The following is a 21671-nucleotide window of genomic DNA, read 5'->3' on the forward strand; positions in this document are numbered from 1 at the left end:
TACAGCGCGGGGTACGAAAGTAAAGAGGTGTTGGGCGACAAGGTGCATGCTGCGAGGATTGATTCGGAGGATGTTACTGGGGAACGGTGGGATGAGATTGTGGATAGGTTGGCGCCCGAGTGATATTTTACAAGTTACATACATACATATATTTATTTAAAAGTCCTCCCCTCGTCAACGAATAAACTCCCTAACCTCATCAAACGCCCAATCCAACCCATCCTCATCAAGCTGGACATCCTGCACCTCTACATCTTCCCGCATATGCGTCTCATCCTTCGTCCCTGATAGCGGCACGATCCCCTCCAGCTGCGATATACGGTAAACAGCCTGCGCGGGGGTGATATTCGCCGATTGGGCAATGGCTAGGAGGGCGGGGTGGGAGAGCAGGCTTGGGGAGCCTGTGAGTGTCCAAAACGATCTAAGGAACGATTAGCTGGGGAGGAGGGGAGGGAGACCAGAAAAGGCATGTAACGCACTGATACATAATCCCATGCTCCCTACAAAACCCCACAACGGCCTTATCCCACCCATTCCCTTCATACCACCTATTCTGCACAACCTGCACCTTTCTCTCCTTATGCAGCCTCGCCAAGACCCGCACGTCATACGTGTTGCTGACGCCTATCAACCGCGCTTTTCCCTCGTCTTGCAGTCTAGCGAGGACACCCCACGCTTCGAGGGTTTGCTCTGGTGTGCGGAGGGGTGAGTGGAGGAGGTAGCTGTCTACGTAGGTTGTTTGGAGGTTTGAGAGGGTGCGTGTGAAGGAGGTTGTTATTTGGGTGGAGAGGGGGGAGGTGGGTGAGTAGGGGAGGGGTTTGGTGGTGTCTTGCCCGCTGAGGGGGGTGAATCTGCCGGAGGGCGTTGGAGATAAAGATGAGGAGAAGGAAGAGGACGGACTTTGTTTGGATGAATAGATCCTCTCGCTTGATGTTATGCTTTTCTTGTAGTTCTTGGAGGGCTTGGCCTACTAGATCTTCTCTTCAAGTTCGGTCAGTCAACCCATGAATCCACCAATGCACAACCTGAATCAACGCACCTGTAGTGCTTGGGCTGACAAGCTTCCAGATGTGTTACAATCGTAACGTTGCACTCCTTCAGCTGTTCAGCGGTCATACGTACCAGTGTCGATCGCTCGAAAGCCCTGTAGAACGGCTGCGACGACTAGGGAGGCCGTTTGTTCCATTTTCCTATGCAAGGCTCAGTATACTCGTTTTTTTGGAACAGATTCAGCGCACCATGCTGTGCCGTATATGATCTTGGGGGTTAGAGACATGTTGGACGGAGGAGCACAGAGAATAAACAAGTGTAATTAGGAGATGGCAATACCTATATAAAGATTTTGTTTCCTCATGAACATGCCGTTCGACACTTAAATCGTTCGATGGCGCTGTAAAGACTTTGCACAGTACCTTTCTACGCCCCGATCGCTCATGTTGGTCCGACAAATGGTACTGGGTATCCGGAACGTAAGGGTATATAACCCTGCACAAAAAACCGATACAAGTTGGATACAAGGTCCAAATCTTCACATGTCCGCAATGTCGCAGGAGAGAGATCTTTACGCCAAGACACGTCCATGGTAGCCACCTCGCTCGTCTGCCGTAATTCACAACTGTGGCTTACCCATTGTACATAGTCAAATTAGGTTGACCCACACTCCCACCATGATAATCCGTGCTGGTTCATCCTCAATCTCCATGTCAGGTTGAGATGTCCAGCCGACTTGATAACGGAGAGCAAAGGGGCAACTCTTGAATGTCTTATCCGCCATGTCTGCGCAGGTTGTAGGATACGACCGCCTGGATACCCTGAAGTTGACGTTTGGGATGCGTCGTATGCCGCTCATGTTTGCTCGACCGGACATAGGATGTCTTGAATAATGAGATACTTGAGCTGGGGAGAGGTCCAGTGGATGAACTCGTTGAAAACTGCGTGATCGAGGAGAGGGCCTCGTGATCATGAATTTCTAGTTGAGTCAAACAGGGAGATCGAGATGATGCAAGAGAGGTAATGAGGTCATGGAGCGAAGGTAGGGAAGGACAATCGAGGATGGCGTATCATGAGACTGTCCAAGTTCGTTCGATAGCCTGAAAGTGACTACGTGCCAGAAGAGGGAGGCAATCGCGGGCTAGCGCCCTACGTCCATTTATCTTGATATGCCTCATCTGCTGCCAAGGAATTTTCATGATAGATTGCGGCGGGTCATCAATGCTCTCTAATGAGACCTGCTTTAGCGCACGAAACCTGAAAATTTTGAAATCAGAGTCCACAGGTCTAGGTGAGTGCCCCTCGGCTCCAAGTTGTTTAGCACGCATGGGAGCTGCATTGTTAGGAATAGTCAAAAACTATGATACAGCAGATGTGGGGTCGTAAGCCGAACGCTCACAAATCGCCAGCGATGAATCTCGGACATAAACAGCCTATGGAATACCGAATCCAAGGTGTGAAAATCGGAAGAGTATCCGGGTTTTTATCCGGCCAAAGAGGAGTTAGACGAGAGCAGCCTAGCCATATCCTGTAGAATGTCAGGTGGGAGTGTCCCCGGGTCGCGCTATATCACTGAAATGGAAGACCAGATTGACAATTGTAGGCCATATGGACAGCAAAAGGGATCTCAAATACCAGCAGACTTGGCAAAGGAGCATCAATGGGTGTGGTGACAAAGGCAAAATTATCAGAAAGCCGGGCTGTAGATGGTGGTAGCGCAGAACATAAATACTTCACCGAGCATTTCGGGTGGGTAGACCAAGCACATGAGAGTCGAAATGATGAGTCGGTCGATACAGAGACAATGGGTGTGGCTGGGGTGATGCTGTGAGGCATCGTGACGATGGGTAACCTTGCCAACGCCGACGCGTGATTGAAGGTATGGTAGGTATCTGATAACCCGAGAGGGGATAATTAGGGTCGACAGGCGCCGTCTTGGAAAAGTGGCGGGGCGGCGGGGCATAATGATATATGATTGTCTTGCCGCTTCCGAGCTCAATAGTTGATACGGAGGCAAAAAAAATCAGGCAGCAAGTTATGTGGTTTAGGAGTGATTGAGACCATATTTCTGAGAGTGACCCTTTAAGCGTTACGATATGAGCTTTGCCGCCGAGTGGTTCAACGGAAACGTGTTTAAGCCTGCGATGGGGGCACAGGGTACCAAGTTCCAATTGACCGCAAAGCCTTTGCGGCCTTCCCGGCGACAATTGATCTCTCTATAATCGAATGACGAAAATCAGCGGAGTCCACAAGCTAGTAGTCCATCACAACCTTATTCTCTTGTAGACGATTTAAGACGAACGATTTGAGAGGAAATTAACTCAAATTCACAGATTTGATTAAATCGACTTAAAGTTACAATCTTTTGCATGTGAGATTTTGCTATGACTGCTACCCGAAAGATTGTCAGCCAAGGGTTCTGCATCCACTGCAGCAGGCACACCCCGTACCCTCATTTCCAAGAAACTCTGCAGGCTGCTCTATGAATTTATGAAGACGCGGACTCGGAGCCCAATCGAAGGGGCTTACAGAAATCGGCGTGAGCGTGCCAGGCGTACAGAGCGTGCAGACAGGATCCTTACGATACATCGAGATTTCCATTTGTTAACAAAATATAACGTCGAATTAGAGGTGTTTACGGTGGAAGTCCGAAAAGTTTCAAAAAGCCGGAGCTTGAACTATCGGCATCCTTCGGCATCTTCCCATCATGGTCGACTCCCCTTCTGAGGGTAGAATTCCAAGACTGACCATAGGGCCCCGAGTGGACACTGGATTTGCACTACCATAGTATTGTCCTTGTCGCAATGCCTTTGCGGCCTCCTCGACAATTCATCTCTCCATAACTAATAAGAAAAATCAGCGGGGTCCACAAGCTAGTCCATCGCAACCTTGTCCTTTGTAGACAGCACGGTTGAGAACAGAAGTGGTTTTGGAGGTTGAAGAGCTAAAGTAGGAAGGCCTTGAGACATAACATATGCAAGCACGTCCTTGCTTCCGGCAACCCTCACGAGACTACACCAAAAAAGGATGATGATTGGCACAAGGCCTTAGGGCGGCCATTTCCCCTATTACACATGTTCGACACTCTCAACTGTTACAGTTATGATTCAAGATGAACAACTCGAATCAGCCACCCATCTCGGTTTGCTCGATCTACCGACGGAGTTAATTCTCTCGATCTTGAGAGAAGTGCCCAACCCGACTTTGCAAGACTGCACCAGGGTGTCGCATTTGTTCAATCGTCTTGCAGTCACTGTTCTGCTCGAAAAAGAAGGGATTCGGGACCCCGCCCAGCTTTGCAGGTTGAGGCTTTATACATATCCGAAGAAGAACACAGATATCAACCCTTTATCTGCTCTTCTCGCCAGCACGACTCTTCAGAATTTTAAGCACCTCACTGTCCAGCTGTCGCGTACCCAGCATTGGCCTTCCGCCCTTGCCGATGGCGTCCGTACCCTTCGCCAACTACACCGCCTACTCATGAAACTCTCCTCCATTGACGACTTCAGTCTCACTTTGAATATCCTCGGAACCCGCCCTCTTGATGACGCAGAACTTAAACGGTCTTCTGCCGTTTTGGAGGACTTGCTCAACACAGCGGTTGAAAAGTCATGTCAAGGCTTGAAGATAGCCAATATGGGGCTTCCTTTCAGCAGATGCTACGCGTTCTCCGAGTCATCGGGGAAGGATAATCTTGTCCCCACTGGTGGTCTTCTTAAAACCCTTCGAAAGCGGCTTAAGCGTCAAAGCATTTCGGGTGCTGTCAAGGACAATAATAATGCGATGGACAATGATACCGGGAGATATGAGAGGGTGGGAGGGCGAGAGCGTGTGCTTTTCAGTTGTTCACCAGCCGCCCTGCAGAACACCAAGGTTAAACGCCTTACCATCGGCACGGCGGACATGCTATTCCCACCATGCTCTAATTGGACGTTCCCCATGATGAAACACTCTCCCATCACGACATTCACCCTCACTTTGAATTGGAACGGGCCTCTTGAAAAGAAGGTACCCGAAGCTGAGTTCTCCTTAACATTCGCTCGACTCGTCGACTCGTTGCCTGAAGTTTCCGGCCTCTACCTCATCGACGGCAGCGTACCAACCATCCTCAGCGCCCTCCCGTGGATGAATCAATTTGGCCTTCTCATAAATCTACAATTTTTCATCCGGTCCGGGACCAAGATTGATGAACGGCTAACAGAATCCCTGGACTCATTTTCATTGGATCTTCCTGAACTTCACTGGCTTTACGGCCCACATGAGATAATCACATTTATCTTTTCCCATCCCGTGAAACTTCCACGACTTCGATCTGTTGGCTTATCATTTTCCTATAAAACAGTCGGATGTCCCCTGGACATACTATCCATTGCAGAAATTCTAGGCAACCTCCGTCGCCGGGTCCAACAATCTCACCCACTAGTGACCTTTTTCGTAGAGCTCGAGTTCGACTCGAATTTCTTCGGAATACATTCTTCTCTGATTAACGGAATCCCGCCAGAGCTGACGGAATGGGAAGAGGAGCTCGCCACCCTTTCTCGGCTGACGATAGTGGTACCTGGACCTTCGATGATGACTGAAAGGTTTTATCCTCGAATTCTGGGTTGCTTGACATTGTTCCCAGGCCTGACAAGGCTCGGGTTGCAGACCGCGCCAAGGCTGGTGGAGTTGTATCCTCCTCTGGTGATTAAGAGGTGGATTTTGGATGGGATTAAGCGGCGATGCCCGAAGCTGGTGGATATCCATGCTTATGAAGAGATCAATTTGCTTCCCATGCCAAAGGAAGGCGCTTGAAGGTCGTCGTGACGCGCACAAACGCTGTCATTGAACTCGCTTTTTTCTTTCCCTGCAGACATCTTAGTGTGATCTACATTGTTCTTCGATATTTGAGAGACTCTGACCTACCCGTCGAAGGTGTTTTCTTTTTGCTTATGGCTTTTACGAATCCTGGCCAGGAGCCATGGATATATCTAACGTTATTTCTTTCTGATGGTTGCATCTCACCGTAATTCAATGGTGTGAGTGGGAACAAAAAAGTACATCCAAGCGAGACCGCATGAAAGGCACACGACAGTACTATAACAACTAGCACCTTGCGAGGAAAAAAAAACGGAGTACATGCGATTCGAGTACGGGGAATCGAACCCCGAGCTACCGCGAACTATATGAGTTCCTACAGATGAAAGGCGGTAATGTTAGCCGTTACACCATACTCGAGTTAGGAAACTGTGAATATTATTAGTAAAGTCAGGATTGAGCCTCATTTCGATCTCTTCTGGAAGAAAAGTTGCTTATCGTTGTTTATTTCCGAAATTTCTCTTTGTGTCGTTCATCTCATATCTCATAGCAGTCATGGAAGACCTCTCAATGACGGCAGAATAGGCGCACGGAAAGAACGGAGTGCTGGTCAACATCGGGTTTAAATTCACATCGCACGTTTGGGATGATGCACGGCAGGTCTAATACACGTCTGCCTCCCATTTGAGGTTAGTCCAGCCGTTCCCAACATTCACGTCAGAACTCTAATGGTTAGGCTATAGGGGTTTCTGACGACATTATGACGCGGGATTGGTGGGATTTTCCACCCTCGAACCTGGGCAGCGAGCACTTCGAACTTTCCAAAGCTCTTCTCAATGTTTGGCCTTGGTATTCGAGCACGGGAATGACTCGCTCCGGATCTCCCTCTTCTCATGCAGAGATTATTAGGGGTGGAGAACAAGTGATGGCGCTTATCTGACGGCCCGACTCGATTATTGCAGAAGATTCGTTCTGACGGACTCGAAAAGAATCTAACGTCAGTTTCTTATTGATCCTTGAGCCAAGTTCGTATCTAATCCTGATAAAGGCTAGGGGTTCGTTCTACTCATCATGAAGTTGAATCCGACATTCCAGCCACTGTCGCGCTTGTTAGCCTGTTTGTGTATTTGACGGTTGGTATGACCATCTGCATTTGTCGTCGCCTCGTGCTCGCTGGACGGAAGGAGTAAAGTGCGCGTCGCCACTGCTACAATGATTGACTGACATTGGACTGACAGGCTCTCGGTCTCGTCGGTTTGGAGACACTTCCTATCCTTCTCACCTTCGACTCCACTGGAATAACGGCCTGGGTCTCGGAAATTGTGGGATTGCGACACCAGTAGCCAAGACTTTGTAGTAAGCAAATCACAAGTCTCACGGAGGATGACCATGTGGTCATTGGCTTCATTTTACGAACGAAGTCGGTGCTCAAAGCCCTCTTATCACCTCTGCTCGTCCCAATGCAAATACGGCGTCATGAGGAAACAAATATGGTTACGGTGGATTCGATGTCGTTCGAAGTGATACATGGATTATCTGTGTTGCTAAGCAGTGGTCTAGACATTGGTCAAGAGGGGATGAAAACCGGGATGGACCACGCCGTTGAGGGTTCTTTGTTGAAGAACTTCTTTTGCGTCTTGGTTCCTTGACGTAGATGTACAAACTGAACGTGATCTACGCTGATGACGCCCTGATCAAGGTGCCAGATTGGGTTCGACACTCGCCGGATTGGGTGCAGGACTTGCCTAGATGGGATGCAATTCCTCGGAGCAGCAAAGACTCATAATATGCAGCGCTAGCTTTCATTCCACTTGCCACAACCATGTCCTCCCCCTCCATGGCCAACCCTCTCCCAGCGATCCCTCCCGCTCTTTTCTTTCTTGTTCCTCTCTTTGCCGTCGTCATCCTCCTTCTTGCTCTCTCTCACCGACCAGCTCATTACGGTGCCAACCAGCCAACTCAGAAGCGCCGCGCGTTGGTCTCGTATCTTGCAATCGCATCGCTCACTGTGCTTTCGACTCTCACTGGTGCCCTTGGTTTGACTGCTTCATACGCAAGCCCCAACCCCCCAGCGCCAGCCCAACTGGCCAAGGCCAAGGCCGAGTCTGTCGTACAGGCTTTTCTCTTTCTCGAGTGTAAGCGTAACCACTGACCTTATTTCTCTGATTAATTAAGTGTTTTCCTTTCAGTGGGAGTTTCTGTACTCTATCTCTCGAGTGGGTACGTGTTGTTGTCGACCATACTCAAAGCATACACCACCATCCTCGTAATTTCGCTTTCAAGCGGTTCGTTCGACCTAAACATTGACTCTAGCCCTTTTTCTGATCCATTATACGCGCATATAGCGACCCTTCTAGCTCTCCTCTTACCATTCGTTTCCACCTCTTTTCCCGCATACCTGCCACCCGTTCTTTATTTATCCTATGCCATTCTCACGATCCCCCTTGTCGTCCACACTTTCCGCCAATTCGTGCGCGGCACGTCAAATTTGGACTCGGAATCTTCCATCCCGCTGTCTCTTTCTCTAGCTCCTCCGCTTCCCTCGCCAACGGCCTCCTCGGCGTCCTTTCCTTCTGTGGTCTCCCACCATGAGAAACTTCCGAGCATTAGTTCATCCACGTCCACCCTAGCTGCCGTGGACCATTGGCAGTCAAGTGCGCACGTTCATCTTCACCCTACAGTTCCATTCCCTGCCCCAGATGACTTGGAGAACGGACAAGTTGTGCATCCCACTGGTGATGATCAAAACTTGAGCTCACGGATCGGGCGAAGTAGGTCGAGGAGTTTGCTTGTATTTTTGCTCGCAGCACAGGGTGCAGCGTTGATGGGACTTTGCTTTGACATTGCTGCCACCGTGCTAATGACTGCGTCCACTCGCCCGGGTTCTGCAACATATGGAAGGTCAATATATGCGATCCTACAGATCGTTGAGGCCGCATTCATCGTACTTTGTATCACTGGTGTCATGTCTGCCTACCTATGTGCGTTGCCTTTAGGTTATTTTCCCTCTCTTCAACACTAATTTGAACAGTGCATGCATACAATGCTTATCTGCCGATTCTGACGTTGACCCAGCCACCGGATACTCTCGTTGCTACCAGGGATTCCCTTGTAGCATCCCAAGCGATCAATGGTCTCTCTCCACCTCGCCCTCACCTCACTGTACTGTCACCTCCCCCCGTTCGGTCGTCACCGAAGTTTAAGGCCAAGTCTACGATACTAGGTGGCACAGGCAAAGCGAGGACCTGTTTCCACATGCGCGGCGCTTCTGCCTCCTCGTCGTTCTCCTCGCCAAGACCTCAACGTGTGCCTTTGACTCCACCTCAGGACCTGATCATCTGTGGCCCCTCAGAATCTCAGCTCCCCAGCCCATGCTCTCCTGATGTTGTTCTAGCTACTCAAGATCCAACACCAGCTTCTTTCTCTACCCCATCTGCGTCGCTGCCGATTCCCATTCCCACACGTTTGCCGTCTCCAGACCCAATGCCATACCCAACGCCAAGTACGACTCCTACCTTTAGCAAACCCGTTCCGTTCTTGGGCACTTCGCGTCAATCCGTAGCAGGAGGAGTAACTTTTCTTCCAGATATCGACGCCCATGAGCGTGCACGCGCACATGCATACGCGCGTAGGGGAAGTTCCAGTCCTTGTCCCAGCTTGGGAACCATGCGGAAACGCGTTTCGAGTCAGAGTCAGGTGGTGGATAAAGAGTGGGAGCGCTCATCTGTGCCCAAGAGAAAGAAGAGCCAGCATTCGTCGAAAATGAGGCAGCAGTTGGACCAACCGTTGGGGTTGGGTTTGGGCTTGGGGCTCAAGGGGAAGACAAAGTACCCTTTGACGATCCACGTGTCAAGTCATGGACGCGGGTCCTTTCGTTTTCCTGGTGGAGTTGCCAGTCCGAGGGCAAAGGTGTCTGATGTGGAGCTAAGGGCGGGAGAAGATTGTGAAGGAGAAAGAGAGGAGGAGGGAGAGTCGGGTGACTTTATGGACCTGCGTGACCCATTTGCCTGTCCATCTCCCGGAGTTAATGTCCTTTTTACAGAGGAGAAAGAGGGGATTGAAAGAGCGGTGAGCTGGTATGGGCGTGGAAGAGGACAGCAGGGACAGCGACTAAGTGCATGGGGAAGGTTGCCCTCTCTTCCTTCCATACCTGCCTCTCCATCGATGACGTCGTTGGCTTCGTCAAAGGGCACGGGAAGAGTGAGCAAGAATCCGAAGGGTCGAGTTGGGAGAAAGGCGAGGCATGGGAAAGAGGGAGCGAAGTTTGGGGGAGGGGAAGATGTGGATTTTGATGTTGAAGAGGCGTTGTTGGCGCAGAGGCTCTTGAGACGACTGGATTCTGGGTCGGTGGAGCACGACGCTGGTGGGTGATTATTGTGCGTACTTTTCCTTTCGTAAACTCTCCTGACATTGACTGTTTTTTCGGCAGCTCTTTTATTTGCATATGAATGAGCTCCTCTTCGTTTCTGCGGAACAAACATGGTTTACTGGGCGTCTTTTATTCTTGGGCTTTTTTCTAGCACCAGGTGTATTATTAGAGATATATTTGTTCGTGTATGAACGTGCTTGGTTTTGATGAAGATAATATATGTGACACGTATGCATTGCCCCTTTCTTCACGACTGCCACGTACGTTGTCCTGCGATACGCAGTATCTCTACTACTTTATAACTTGGACCCACTCTTTTCCGTTCTCTAACTCTACGTACAATAATGTCAAACTACGTTGATCCTTCCGCTCTCCACCACTCTTCCCCACTGTCAGCCACTTCTCCACTGTCAGCCACATCTCCAGAACCAGAAGCTGGGCCTTCCCGCAAGCGTCCTCGCACAGAAACAACTTCAGAGGACCGCAAGGAGGCCCGAGCCCACCGTAATCGTATCGCCGCCCAGAACTCGCGCGATCGCCGCAAAGCTCAATTCTCCTACCTTGAGCGCAGGGTCGCCGAGTTGGAGGAGGAGAACCGCCGCCTTCGCGCTGGGATACCGGCACCCACACCCGCACCTCTTATTCCCGTTTCTTCCACCCGTGACGACCAACGGGAACGGGAGAATGAAGAGCTCAAAGAGCGAATCAAGACTCTTGAACAAGGATGGGAAGCTGTTATCAAGGCGCTTGCCGCTCAGGGTGTTCAGACTTTCTCTGCTCCCCAAGCTCCAGCTCAAACAACACCTACGACTGCGCCTTCTTCGTCAACACCTTCAATCTCAATGGACACAAGTTTCACCACTGCCTTTCCCTCCCCTGCTCCCTCACATTCCTCCCTCGACCTCACGCCCTCTGCCTTCACCACCTCGACAACAACAGAGTCTGAGTCCAGTAATCAACCAGCGCACGAGCCCACTCGCCACCTAGCACGGGTGGCGACCATCGAGTCTAACTCGATGTCCCTGCAGCGGGTGGTCTCACCGCGCTTGATCTCATCTCACTCTTCTCCTCTGGTGAAACATCATCTATCAGTACTCCGGACACCAAGGACGAGGACGACGCAAGCATGGATGACTTCTTCCGCGAGATACTCGTCCCTTCACCATGCCTCGCGAACACGGCCCTGCCTGATTTTGATGCCCTCATCCAAACGTCGTCGGCGGCCTCCTCATCCGCCCCGACGCAAGTGAGTGGAGAGAGGGAAGAGGGGGTGGTGGTTGGTCGTGATGGGGTTTTGGATATACACTTTGGAGATGAAAGGTCGACAAGTGAGGCGGATTGGGTGGACGAGGTGGGGATACATAGGCTTTTGGAGGAGATGGCTGGTATGAACGAGGAGTCTTCTGCGGGGGATATGTATGCGGGCTTGGGCCTCGATATGACGCATGGGTGGGATATGGCGGCGGCTGTTGACGTGTTTTGAATGGGCGAAGGACCTCAGTCATCTTTCTTTCCCCTTGTGGACAACACGCACCGACTTTCGATGATCAACCCGCCGTCCCGCTTGCGTTATATATGGAGCTCGACCAGCAATGCACGGACATTTGCGGCAAAGCAGGATTCCTTTGGCAACCCCTCCTCTCAAAAAGTCTTGGTTTTCAGTATCTTTATCTCGGTTCTCGGTTTCTCTCCAGTCTTGCCTGTATTCAATCTTTTCGTCTTCTCGCTCAGCTATTTATAGATATCCATCATATCATCGACCAGGATCTGTCTCTCTCTACTCTATTCATCTCACTTTTTTTCTTTTTTTTACTTACCACACATAGGACATCCTGACCTTCCCATCCCTACCTACCTACCTCCTCTACCTTACCTTACCTTCCTCCCCCCTCACCCCACTCCCACCCTCCCGACGCCGTCTCCCACCCACACCTTCCTTCTTCATCCCACCCATACTCCGTCCTTGCAATCTTCTGCATTTGGCACGGCTGCTCCCCTTTTTTTTAGGGTTTGAGTAGTAGTGTTTTTTTTGTGGTTTTTTGCGCGGCGGGTTTGGGGGATGTTGTTTGGGAGGTGTTTTTGTGTGGTGAGCGCTTGGGTTTTTTTGGTTGGCTTTGTGGGTGCAAGAAAACATACGAGGGGAGAGGGCTCCGTGTCTTGTCTTTTGTAGTGTAGTAGGGCGTGGTTTGGAATGGATTGTTTTTTTTGTGGTACTTTTATTGGATTTCAGTTGAAAGAAAACAGGCAGGGTAAGTAAGTATTGGTGGAAGTGAAGTGTGAAGATGCACATATGCACATGTCAAGGGCTCGGGACGCAAATAACTTCTTGCATAGATCAAAGGTGCACCTGGGGCTTCTTCTTGGTGTTCGTCTAAACACAAGCACGGGCGTGTACTGACAGTGCCCACATTTTGCTATCTCGGATTTGTGGCCGCTTCGGGTCAATTTTGCGACCCGGACAAAGGTGCCTCCGCAATGATGGGAGAACAGACTCCCGCGCGTGTGCTTTCCAGGATCATGATCATAGTGGAATCGTTTTGTAGGCCTGGGGAGACATCTGGCTCCCCATGCAGATTGTCCTCAGTTTGCTGAATGGGAGGCAAACATAGCCACTGAAGATGCCTTGCACATGCAATATTTTGTTCTGGACTCGGACATCCGGGATATATGAGTACGATTTAGAGATGGCTGAAAATGGGGTGGGGGGAGGGGGGGTCGCGGAGGCGCCTCAGGCTGAACGAGTCCATTGAAAGTCTTCAAATTTCTAGTGGTCACTGTACATGTGCTGATACCACTGGGGTTGGAGTCAAGTGAAGGTCCTAGCACACTCGATTTGCCTTTTGAACTGACAGTTCTGAATAAGCTCAGCACAGAGGGCGTTTTGAGTTTGTTCCATACTAACTGCATTACATTACAATGAGGCGTCTTCTACCAGCAAGTTGAGCAACGCACTTGTGCAGCCACCCCGATGGTGCCCAATACTTCGTGTACTTGGGGCTTTCCACCGTCAGAGCAGAACAAGGCTTCCCTTTCTCCGCCGTAAAATCCGCCCTGATTCGGTCCTTGTATGCATGTGGAATTGCAGCGCGCTTGCGCGGTGTTAGTGGGAGGGACGATACCAAGGCGTGAATCCCAGCAGCGTTATCACCTGTTTCATCCAGAGCGATAAGTGGAATAAATGAAGAGTTGAATGTGATAGCCACAAAAGATAATTGAGTTGTGAATCCGTGGTGATAAAATTGTCCCATATGGGAGCCAAAGGTTGAACATGAAATTTGGTTGGCTCGATGAAGCCAACTCAGTAGGACCTATGAAGGCCCGTGTAGACGCGCCCCGGGGCGCTGGGTGTCAATGGCAATGGTTCCTGGAACAGAGGGAAATTGGGAGAGGTTTGCGTTTCAGAAAAACCCTACCAACGCCTGAAAGTCTTCTGAAGGGTTTTATCAACGACCAGCTTTCCTTTATAAGAAATGTCAAGGGAAGTCTCAATTGTCGGATTGAAGTCAGTATCGAGAGTACCCTCTTGCGGGAAGTCCTCGAAGCAAGAATATTGACAAGATAACAATGAAGTGTATCCTTTATTTGATAACTTTGTTTCGAGGAAAACGAGAGATAACCCAGGAGACGACCGTTAGGCTTTGGTTAAGCTTGAAAATCTGATCTCGATCAGGCTGGTCCTACTTAGCATATATATCGTGCAGCTGACAGTGCGAGAAGGCTATCCCTAGACAAGCAAGGCTCACTGCTCCAATCAGACCGTCTTATACCGAGGACATACTGGGTTATCGAGCGGCCATGTCGAAAAATTCTTGCCTTTACATACACTTCATCGTCCGTCCGTTCTTCATGTTGGCAGCTTCGGCAAGCCTAGGGCACTGGCAGTCGGACTCGTGACCGAGGTGTGACACTGACTAACCTCAAATGTCAACAACTATGGCAACATGGAGTGGTCAGCTTCGTTTTCTCGGCAAACACCGTTATTTGTCCACTTGCCGAGTTGCTGCCGCGCATAATTATTACAAAATACTGTTTTCCCACGATAATTACCTTACTTGTGGCTTGTAAATGTGAGGCTCTGGTGCCATGTCTGGGACACCTTATGTCCATATATAGACATAATTTATGTCTATATTGAGACATGTCCAAAAAAAGACATAAGGTCGTCCAAAAACAGACATAAGCCATCAATCTCACACCCACGCCCAAATAGGCAGTTGCTCAAGCAGTTCACCTCCTACTGGCTTTTCTTGCTGTGCTATGCGCCGCAGGCTGGAAAAATATTTTAATAGCTCACTTAACTTGTGGAAAATTGTAGGATACATTAATATGAACCCAGAATGCATTTTTGAATCATTGGAAAGGGAATTTGTGCTGTTTTAAGCATAAAGTCAGTTCCACTCAATGCAATTGCTCATCAAAGTATGTATCCATGCTAGTAGAATATCTCAGAGTATGTGGAAGTACCTTACATGCACTTCTTCCTCCTAATGGCAGGTTGCTGCACCAAAGGCAACAAAAAGACAGAATTAATGGGTAAAAAAAATTGTTGTACTGCTATAAAATGCTGATACAGGAGCTGCTGGTATGTTGTTAATATTTCCTCACGTAGTCTTGGCCTTCATATATAAAGAATTTGTAATGATTTCAAGATCTGGACTGTGTTACAACAAATCTATCTGAAATTGAAAATAGATCTGTCACAATTGAACAACCCTTGCTATTGATCTATAATTTTACATATATAATCAGTGTCAAGTACCCTGCTTCTTAAATGCACATTTTTGAAAAGGATTGAAACACTCTCAGCTGTTCCAGACATGACACTAGAGCCATCATTATTCCTGTTCATTGTTATTTTCAGTACTCTATACTTATTACTTGTTAGCATAACATGAGGAACTTGAACATAAATCTGCTTTGCAATTAATCTGAGCTCTTGGCCTAATCTCCTGTTTTGTAGTTTCATGTGTAAAAATGCATGTGGTTTTTTTCTTGGCTGTTATCCAACCTGTTTCCTCATAGTTGTGGCCCCAAATGGGTGCCTGGCCCATTTTTAAATGGTAGATAGGGAGAGAATATACTTCACAAATTTTCATAGCAATATGTCAAGTTTCTAACAAGATACATATTTATGATTCAATTATCTCTGTGAAAAAAAAAAAAAAAGATGTCAACCACTGGAATTGAACTTGGGCTGGCCATAAGAGGAGATCAAAAAAGCGCAATAATCCACTACACCATACAGCCCTATATTAAATTTACATGTAGTTGCCATATATGTAATTTCTGAAAAACGAGGCTCTTGTCCCAGACATGACACCAGAGCCTAAATGTGAAGCATCCACTGAAAACAACAGTTCTGAGAGTGCATCAGTGATGATGGGTACACCATTTCCTGCCTATTTAGTTTGGAAATTTGTTTGTCGGCTCTGTATCATGGTACTTAACCTTCTGAATTGTTTTACTGATGTTACAGTCATTCACCGGTCAATGAGTCACACTAGTCAATGAGTCAAAACACTTTTCCGGGGTCAGTTCTCAAGCTATTTCTTTAATTTTTTTTGCATTGTGTGCGGATATATATTCTTCATAGTAATCCCAAGTTTCTAAGGTGTAGCACATTTCGATCTCTTGATACCTGCAAATAGGTGCTCATTCACCATAAAACTGAATATATATCTGTGTGATCTTGGCACTAAATCTTGGAAAAGAGCCTTTTTAAAAAAATTATATCTTATAGCATTCAACAAGTATTCAATTACAAGAGTTTTGAGTTGAGCTGGTACTCCAGTGAACCAAAAACCACTGAATGAATGAAATCATACTTGAAGGTAGGGAAAGTCACATTCTGTCACACTTGCCACAGACGTCTGACGAAGAGATGGGAAACTGAAGTGACTAAGCAAAATGCCCAAACTAGGGCAGCGTGACATCTGCCTCATTGACTGGTTTCGCACTGATCTTCGTTTGCGGCACTGATAGCATGTGATATGTTGTTCAACAACTTGAATTTGAGTTTGTAACTAGATATTACATAGGGCATGATGTATGGGCATACTTCTCTCAGTTCATAATGTTCATATCCCTCGTATTTAAAATCTCCAAGGCCATTCTTTATTTGGGTGCCTCATTGACTGGTGAATGACTGTACCCAGCTCTCAGCCTGTTGCAATCTATGAGGTTCAATCCAGGTCAAAGGATTAGTAAAAAATGCATTGGAATTTTTTTCATCTCATGGTTCCATCTGCAGACTTTGAGATTTTTCAAACTGGTGGCAAGGTAGCTGAGAAAATCTTTTGAATATCCTTACTGCAACTCAAATTCAAGGACTATGGGTATGTATATTTCAATCTCTGACTAGGATTCACTCTACATATTTTCTTGTATTCCAGGAATTAATTGATGAGCTACTGTCCTTTCTTGCTAATGCTACTTCTCCATTACAGTCATGTCTTTACCCTCCATATTCACAGAGTAAATAAAAAATACCTCATTCAAAGTATAACACCTGGGAAAAGCAGTGATTTGAAAATGTACTAGAAGATTTATTCCCTTCTGAGTACTTGTAATTATCACAGGACTTACAATAACTTACCCCACAGAATTTCAATGATACTAAAGGCATTTTAGTTGAAAGTTAGCTTTTTTTATTGTTTTCTTCAGCATGAGGAGTGCTGCAGATTTGTGGTGAAGAGAATCAAATTACTTTCTTCAATCTTAACTGCTGAAGTTTGTTTCACCATTCTTCAACTTTGCACAGTGGCTGAAAAAGAACTTTGAATTTTGACTAATTTTTTGAACAGCATAATGTGACTGGCTGAAAGCTGGACAGTGTTGGTAGAACAATTTACATAGCAGAAGTATCATAACATAAAGATAACAAACAAAGTTAAAAAGCAAATAGACAGGAGATTGTGTACTTACCATCTTCGACGCACTCTCAGAACTGTTAGTGCTCAACATTTTACGAGCTCAAGTAAGGTAATTATTGTGGGAAAATGGTATTTTGTAATAGTTATGTCCGGCACGCAACTCGGCAGGTGGACAAACAACGGTGTTTGCCGCGAAAACGAAGCTGACCACTCCCTGTTGCCATACACAACATCATTACATTTCTCTTGCAATCACAAGATTGCCTTTACGACCGATACCCCATAAAAATCCTTATAAAGTCGCCAATCTTACGCTAACGTATAATCAATCTCCCCAACCCTTTGGCGGTCTTCCTCACGCATGTCTACCTCGAAGGAATTTCGTCTTTTGGTGTCTGGATATAGCGCCTACTACTCACCCATAAGCCGGATCCCTGGAGATCTACTTATTGAGGTTGCGCTGTTCCTAGAGTCGCGTAAGGACATCTTGAACTTTTCCTTGACGGTGCGTGATTCCATTTTACGGTCTCGTGCCACAATTGACCTCTCTATAAAGTCAAACTACATATTTTCCAATGTGTCCTCAGTTCTCTACGAAAAAGTGGTGTTAAAGTCTGCAGAACAGTGCACATGGACTCTTGGGATGCTCGCTAGACGGGTCGATGTTGCACGACATGTTCGAGAGTTCATCATAAGCCTATCCAAACCATTCGTTTCCTTGATCGACAACGCCACTGCGAGCGCTGCTGTCAGGAAAGTAGCAGGGGCAATGCGTTTAGATGCCTTGACAAAATTCTGTTGGGATGCAGAGGAGTCGCCATACCATGAGGATATGTGGTTTGCCTTGCGTATGGGGTGTGTATTCATTCACTTCTGCGCCCATCGTTACCTTCTTTAACGCGCTTGTTAAAGGTGTCCTCAATTGCGCTATATCGGAACGTCCATCGGCTCAGTTCTTCCTAACCTCAATAGCCATGTGGGTCTCACAGATCCTTCTACTTCGATTGTGATTGACGGCTTCGATAGCTATTTGACTTCGTTGACCTTCTTGGATTTTCCCTAACGTTGAAGAACGCGTTTTACGAAAGTCACCTTGACATGTTCCTCGACGGTTAGTGCGCCAATGTTTTCAAGGTGCGGAGCTTAAAGGCCATCTTTTGTACAGATGATCAGCCAATCTTTAAAAAGATTTGCGATATGCTTACTCGCAACTGTCCCAACCTCGAAGAACTTGGTGTCGAGGGTTCTTCCTCTGTGCCCACGGACATTCATTGTCTGGTAGGGGGTCGGTGGCCTACGTTGAAGAAGCTATCTCTCGGAGATGTGTGCTGGGACTGGTTTCCAAGGTCATCAAGCCCGGGGGAGAAGCGTCCTTTCGTCGCTTTTCTCGAGGCTCACGAATACCTGGCAAGCATCAGTTTGTCACGGCACACCATTCAGCCCATTCATCTCTCTACCTTGAGCCCGGAAAGTTTAAGTGGTGTGACGTCCTTTTCAGGGACTCACCAACAACTCCAGGCCCTTCCTCACCTGCACTCTTCTTTGAAGTCTGTGACTTTTCGGGATCCAGTGGAGACGCGCGAGGTATCATCAATCACAGTGGCGAGCTTACTCCGGGACATCACCAGTCTCACAGAACTGAAGGTTTCATTCACTCTGCACTCGATGTATGACAGTGGCAACCTCCTTCGTTCTCTTGTTCAGGCGTGTCCAAATTTACGCCACCTTGACTTGACATGCGAGCATAAGCCCTCTTTTCACCTGGCAAGTTTTTTAAATTGGTAATGGCCCTTTGCCTTTCCCTTATCATCCCTCTAGGACGCTTTTACCAAGGTCATTCGCAGTGGTCTTCCCAAACTCCGCACCTTCTCTCTGAGTATCGTCAAATATCCTGGAGAAGAAACACTTGCCTCAGGCGCCGCACGAATTGCACAAAGTAACCCCCGTCTCCAAAAGTTTTCTCTCGCCTTCCTTCCCCCAGTCTACTCAACTCCTCTGCCATTTTCACTCTCGTTTCCCTCCTTCCCATTCCCCTCACATGAATCTGGTTCATTTGAAATTTCGTGCGATCAGTATGGTCTCCCTCTCAACCTCACTGCGCATGAGAACCGTCAAAGGTTTTGGCCTTGGGGTCTTGGAGTTTCAACGAGGACAAAGAAGTACGTGAAGGATCTGCGTCCCCTCAGCTCGCCGGGGCGGAGAAAGCAGGGTGTGCGTGGATTCATGAACTTGATCTTTGAGAAATCCTCAGCGGGTGAGGAGATGCGAATGATCATTTTCTGTGGATTCTTGGTGTGCCTTGCTGTGTGGGGCTTCACCGGGGAGGGGTAGGGCTATCGCTCGGGTCAGGGCATCACACCGTTCGGTGATATTGGCATGATTTCTACTTACTTACTATGTACTTGTGGATGGAAATGTTAGGAGTGTATGTATAGCTAATTCTGATAGACAAACTATTCTTTATGACAACTGTTAGTGCTGCTTGTCTATAGGCTCATGACAGCCTGTCACTGTAAGTGTACGATGCACCTGCTGCCATGCGTTCAAAACAATAATCAATTGCAACACACCCACCCGCTTTGCACCCACTACAGTGGCACTACTACCGTGGCAGGCATCTTGGCTACCACAGTTCGAAAACCAGCTAGGATATCTGAATTTGTAGTTGTTGCTATGGAAAAGGTCGAAGCGAAAAACTGGGAGGAGGTAAGCGTTCAACTTGAATGGACTATTCCGAATCAAGCGTAAATGTCCTTTACCAGAGCGTGCAACGAGCAAGGCAATTTTGGGAACGGGTAAGGAAAGAAAGGAAACCTTGGTGGCACTATCGGTCTATTGCCTTGAGATTGGATCCTCTTCGAAGCTTCATCAGATCTATCTTTCGCTGGACCGTTCGCAAGTTATGGTTTGGTCAGTTCCTCGAGTTGGTCTCAACTATTCGCCCTGATGAGTTTAACCCGATTAGCTACTCTTGGCCGCTGGTTGTTTCTCAAGCGGTTGCGAGCCCCGTACTCAGAGCCTGCATCTATCGATTTCGTGCGAAGGCATACTAAAATTCCTGTTCCCACTGTCTGGTGCACGGTTCCTTTTGCTGGGTCAAGGTGGATGGTTCTTAGCAGAATTAAAGGAGAAGCTATGTACCTGCGAGGCTGGGATGATCTTGATAGGGATTCGCAAGACAAAATCATCATACAGTTACGGGACATGGTTTCCCAGCTGCGCGACATCGAACCTCCTGTCGGACCCGAGATATGTTCTATCCTTGGTGGCCCCGTTGCCGACTTGCGCTTGTGCACGGATGAGCCTCTCTTCTATGTTGACGAACAGCAAATGAATTTCCAGCTCCGGCGTGGGCGATCCCTCAGTACCGGGTGCAAAGACTTGCCCTATTACGCAGATCTCGTGGCGTCGCATGCAATTCGCCATCCCATTGTGTTCACTCACGGAGATATTGCATTTCGCAACATCATGGTGGAAGGTGCAACTATCACCGCCCTGATTGATTGGGAGTGTGCAGGTTGGTTTCCCGCTCACTGGGAATACATCAAAACCCACTTTGGCGCCCAAGGCGAGAGCTCTTTTACGGAACGTATTCGCGAATTTGTACCAGCGTATGATCTGGAAAAGCGAGCCGACGGGCAATTCGGATGGGGTTTGCCACAGTGGAGATGTGTATAGTTGGTAAAATGGAACATCGAACAAGTTTGTAAGTTTCCCATCGCAACGGACGGTATACTGAGCACTAATATACAAATATAATGTCACTACGACGACTCAAAGAAGAAGAAAAATCGGCAGGACTCAAGCAGCCAGATCCACAGAGCTCTGAATCATAAACGTAGCTGTGGGAAGTCGCTTCTGAAGAATCCACCTTGCCGTAGTGTGTAGAGTCGCTCAGCCCGCTCGAGCACTCTGAGATAAAGATCATCCTTTGTGCATGGGAGGTCAATTAACCCGCTATCTTCGAGCAGAAGAAGTGCATTCATAACCCAGACTGCGCACGTCCAGGGTACGGCGGGACCTACTATGGTGAATCCAGTGTGGTTGAGGGGTGGACAGTTTTCTCGGATAAAGCTGTCAATGGTATTCGTGGTGCAGTCGATGATGGTGCCGACAACGACGACACCGAAAAACTGCTTGACTGCCAAAGGTTCACGAAGCCGAAATGGTTCTTCCAGGCTTGAGATCGATCAACTCCGCGCGCGATTGCGTCGTCGTCGCGGAGGATCTCGAAGACTGCGACCCTTTGATCTGTGGCCAACGACTGCCCCAAACACAGGGCCCAGTGGAAGTAAGGACCTCGACCATTATCATCGATGATGCGGTACATGACAATGCCGATCTGCACAACCATCTTTTTGCAATGTCCGGAAATACAAGGTCAGGAATGCCGTTTAAACTGGAAGGGAATACTCGGAGAAATTTGTCGCGAAGCCCATGAGTTGCGGTTGGAAAGAAGCCTCCTGCTCGACTCACACTGGACAGTGTAGAATTTCTTGCGACCTGCTAAATTCGAAGGCTGAAGTACGCTTGACGTCTTTGTATCCAAGATGGTGAGGAAAGCGAGGAATGAAGGGGAAAAAGCAAACCTCCATCTTATATATTGTCGTGACATGCTGTTGCGCGAGACTCGAGTCAGATAT

At 48.0% G+C, this 21671-nt stretch overlaps 8 protein-coding genes across 8 annotated transcripts; 6 read left to right on the plus strand and 2 right to left on the minus strand.

The window, feature by feature from the left end:
- Positions 1 to 3697: 3697 nt before the first annotated feature.
- Positions 3698 to 6036, plus strand: LACBIDRAFT_293209 (uncharacterized protein; the record flags this gene model as incomplete). Its single annotated transcript, XM_001877493.1, has 3 exons — positions 3698 to 3719; positions 4091 to 5852; positions 5905 to 6036. 2 exons carry the CDS (start codon positions 3698 to 3700, stop codon positions 5782 to 5784), a joined length of 1716 nt encoding a protein of 571 aa, XP_001877528.1. The 3' UTR covers positions 5785 to 5852; positions 5905 to 6036.
- Positions 6037 to 6547: 511 nt separating this feature from the next.
- Positions 6548 to 6727, plus strand: LACBIDRAFT_314050 (uncharacterized protein; the record flags this gene model as incomplete). Its single annotated transcript, XM_001877494.1, has 1 exon — positions 6548 to 6727. The coding sequence occupies one exon, from the start codon at positions 6548 to 6550 to the stop codon at positions 6725 to 6727; it is 180 nt and encodes a 59-aa protein (XP_001877529.1).
- An 882-nt stretch (positions 6728 to 7609) lies between these two features.
- On the plus strand, positions 7610 to 10158 carry LACBIDRAFT_314051 (uncharacterized protein; the record flags this gene model as incomplete). The annotated part of the gene is made up of 4 exons (XM_001877495.1): positions 7610 to 7922; positions 7977 to 8072; positions 8133 to 8768; positions 8819 to 10158. 4 exons carry the CDS (start codon positions 7610 to 7612, stop codon positions 10156 to 10158), a joined length of 2385 nt encoding a protein of 794 aa, XP_001877530.1.
- Positions 10159 to 10458: 300 nt separating this feature from the next.
- Positions 10459 to 11639, plus strand: LACBIDRAFT_293210 (uncharacterized protein; the record flags this gene model as incomplete). The annotated part of the gene is made up of 2 exons (XM_001877496.1): positions 10459 to 11107; positions 11185 to 11639. Exons 1-2 carry the CDS (start codon positions 10501 to 10503, stop codon positions 11637 to 11639), a joined length of 1062 nt encoding a protein of 353 aa, XP_001877531.1. The 5' UTR covers positions 10459 to 10500.
- Positions 11640 to 13020: 1381 nt separating this feature from the next.
- On the minus strand, positions 13021 to 13404 carry LACBIDRAFT_314055 (uncharacterized protein; the record flags this gene model as incomplete). The annotated part of the gene is made up of 1 exon (XM_001877856.1): positions 13021 to 13404. The coding sequence occupies one exon, from the start codon at positions 13402 to 13404 to the stop codon at positions 13063 to 13065; it is 342 nt and encodes a 113-aa protein (XP_001877891.1). The 3' UTR covers positions 13021 to 13062.
- Positions 13405 to 17389: 3985 nt separating this feature from the next.
- On the plus strand, positions 17390 to 19359 carry LACBIDRAFT_314056 (uncharacterized protein; the record flags this gene model as incomplete). Its single annotated transcript, XM_001877497.1, has 6 exons — positions 17390 to 17533; positions 17585 to 17883; positions 17941 to 18004; positions 18055 to 18139; positions 18194 to 18792; positions 18847 to 19359. 6 exons carry the CDS (start codon positions 17390 to 17392, stop codon positions 19357 to 19359), a joined length of 1704 nt encoding a protein of 567 aa, XP_001877532.1.
- Positions 19360 to 20040: 681 nt separating this feature from the next.
- On the plus strand, positions 20041 to 20571 carry LACBIDRAFT_153788 (uncharacterized protein; the record flags this gene model as incomplete). Its single annotated transcript, XM_001877498.1, has 1 exon — positions 20041 to 20571. A coding segment is annotated over one exon (531 nt), but the record flags the coding sequence as incomplete, so codon positions are not given.
- Positions 20572 to 21383: 812 nt separating this feature from the next.
- On the minus strand, positions 21384 to 21643 carry LACBIDRAFT_314058 (uncharacterized protein; the record flags this gene model as incomplete). Its single annotated transcript, XM_001877857.1, has 1 exon — positions 21384 to 21643. One exon carries the CDS (start codon positions 21641 to 21643, stop codon positions 21410 to 21412), a length of 234 nt encoding a protein of 77 aa, XP_001877892.1. The 3' UTR covers positions 21384 to 21409.
- Positions 21644 to 21671: the final 28 nt, after the last annotated feature.

This window comes from Laccaria bicolor, genomic scaffold (assembly GCF_000143565.1).
Source record: "Laccaria bicolor S238N-H82 LACBIscaffold_5 genomic scaffold, whole genome shotgun sequence".
Classification (NCBI taxonomy): domain Eukaryota; kingdom Fungi; phylum Basidiomycota; class Agaricomycetes; order Agaricales; family Hydnangiaceae; genus Laccaria; species Laccaria bicolor.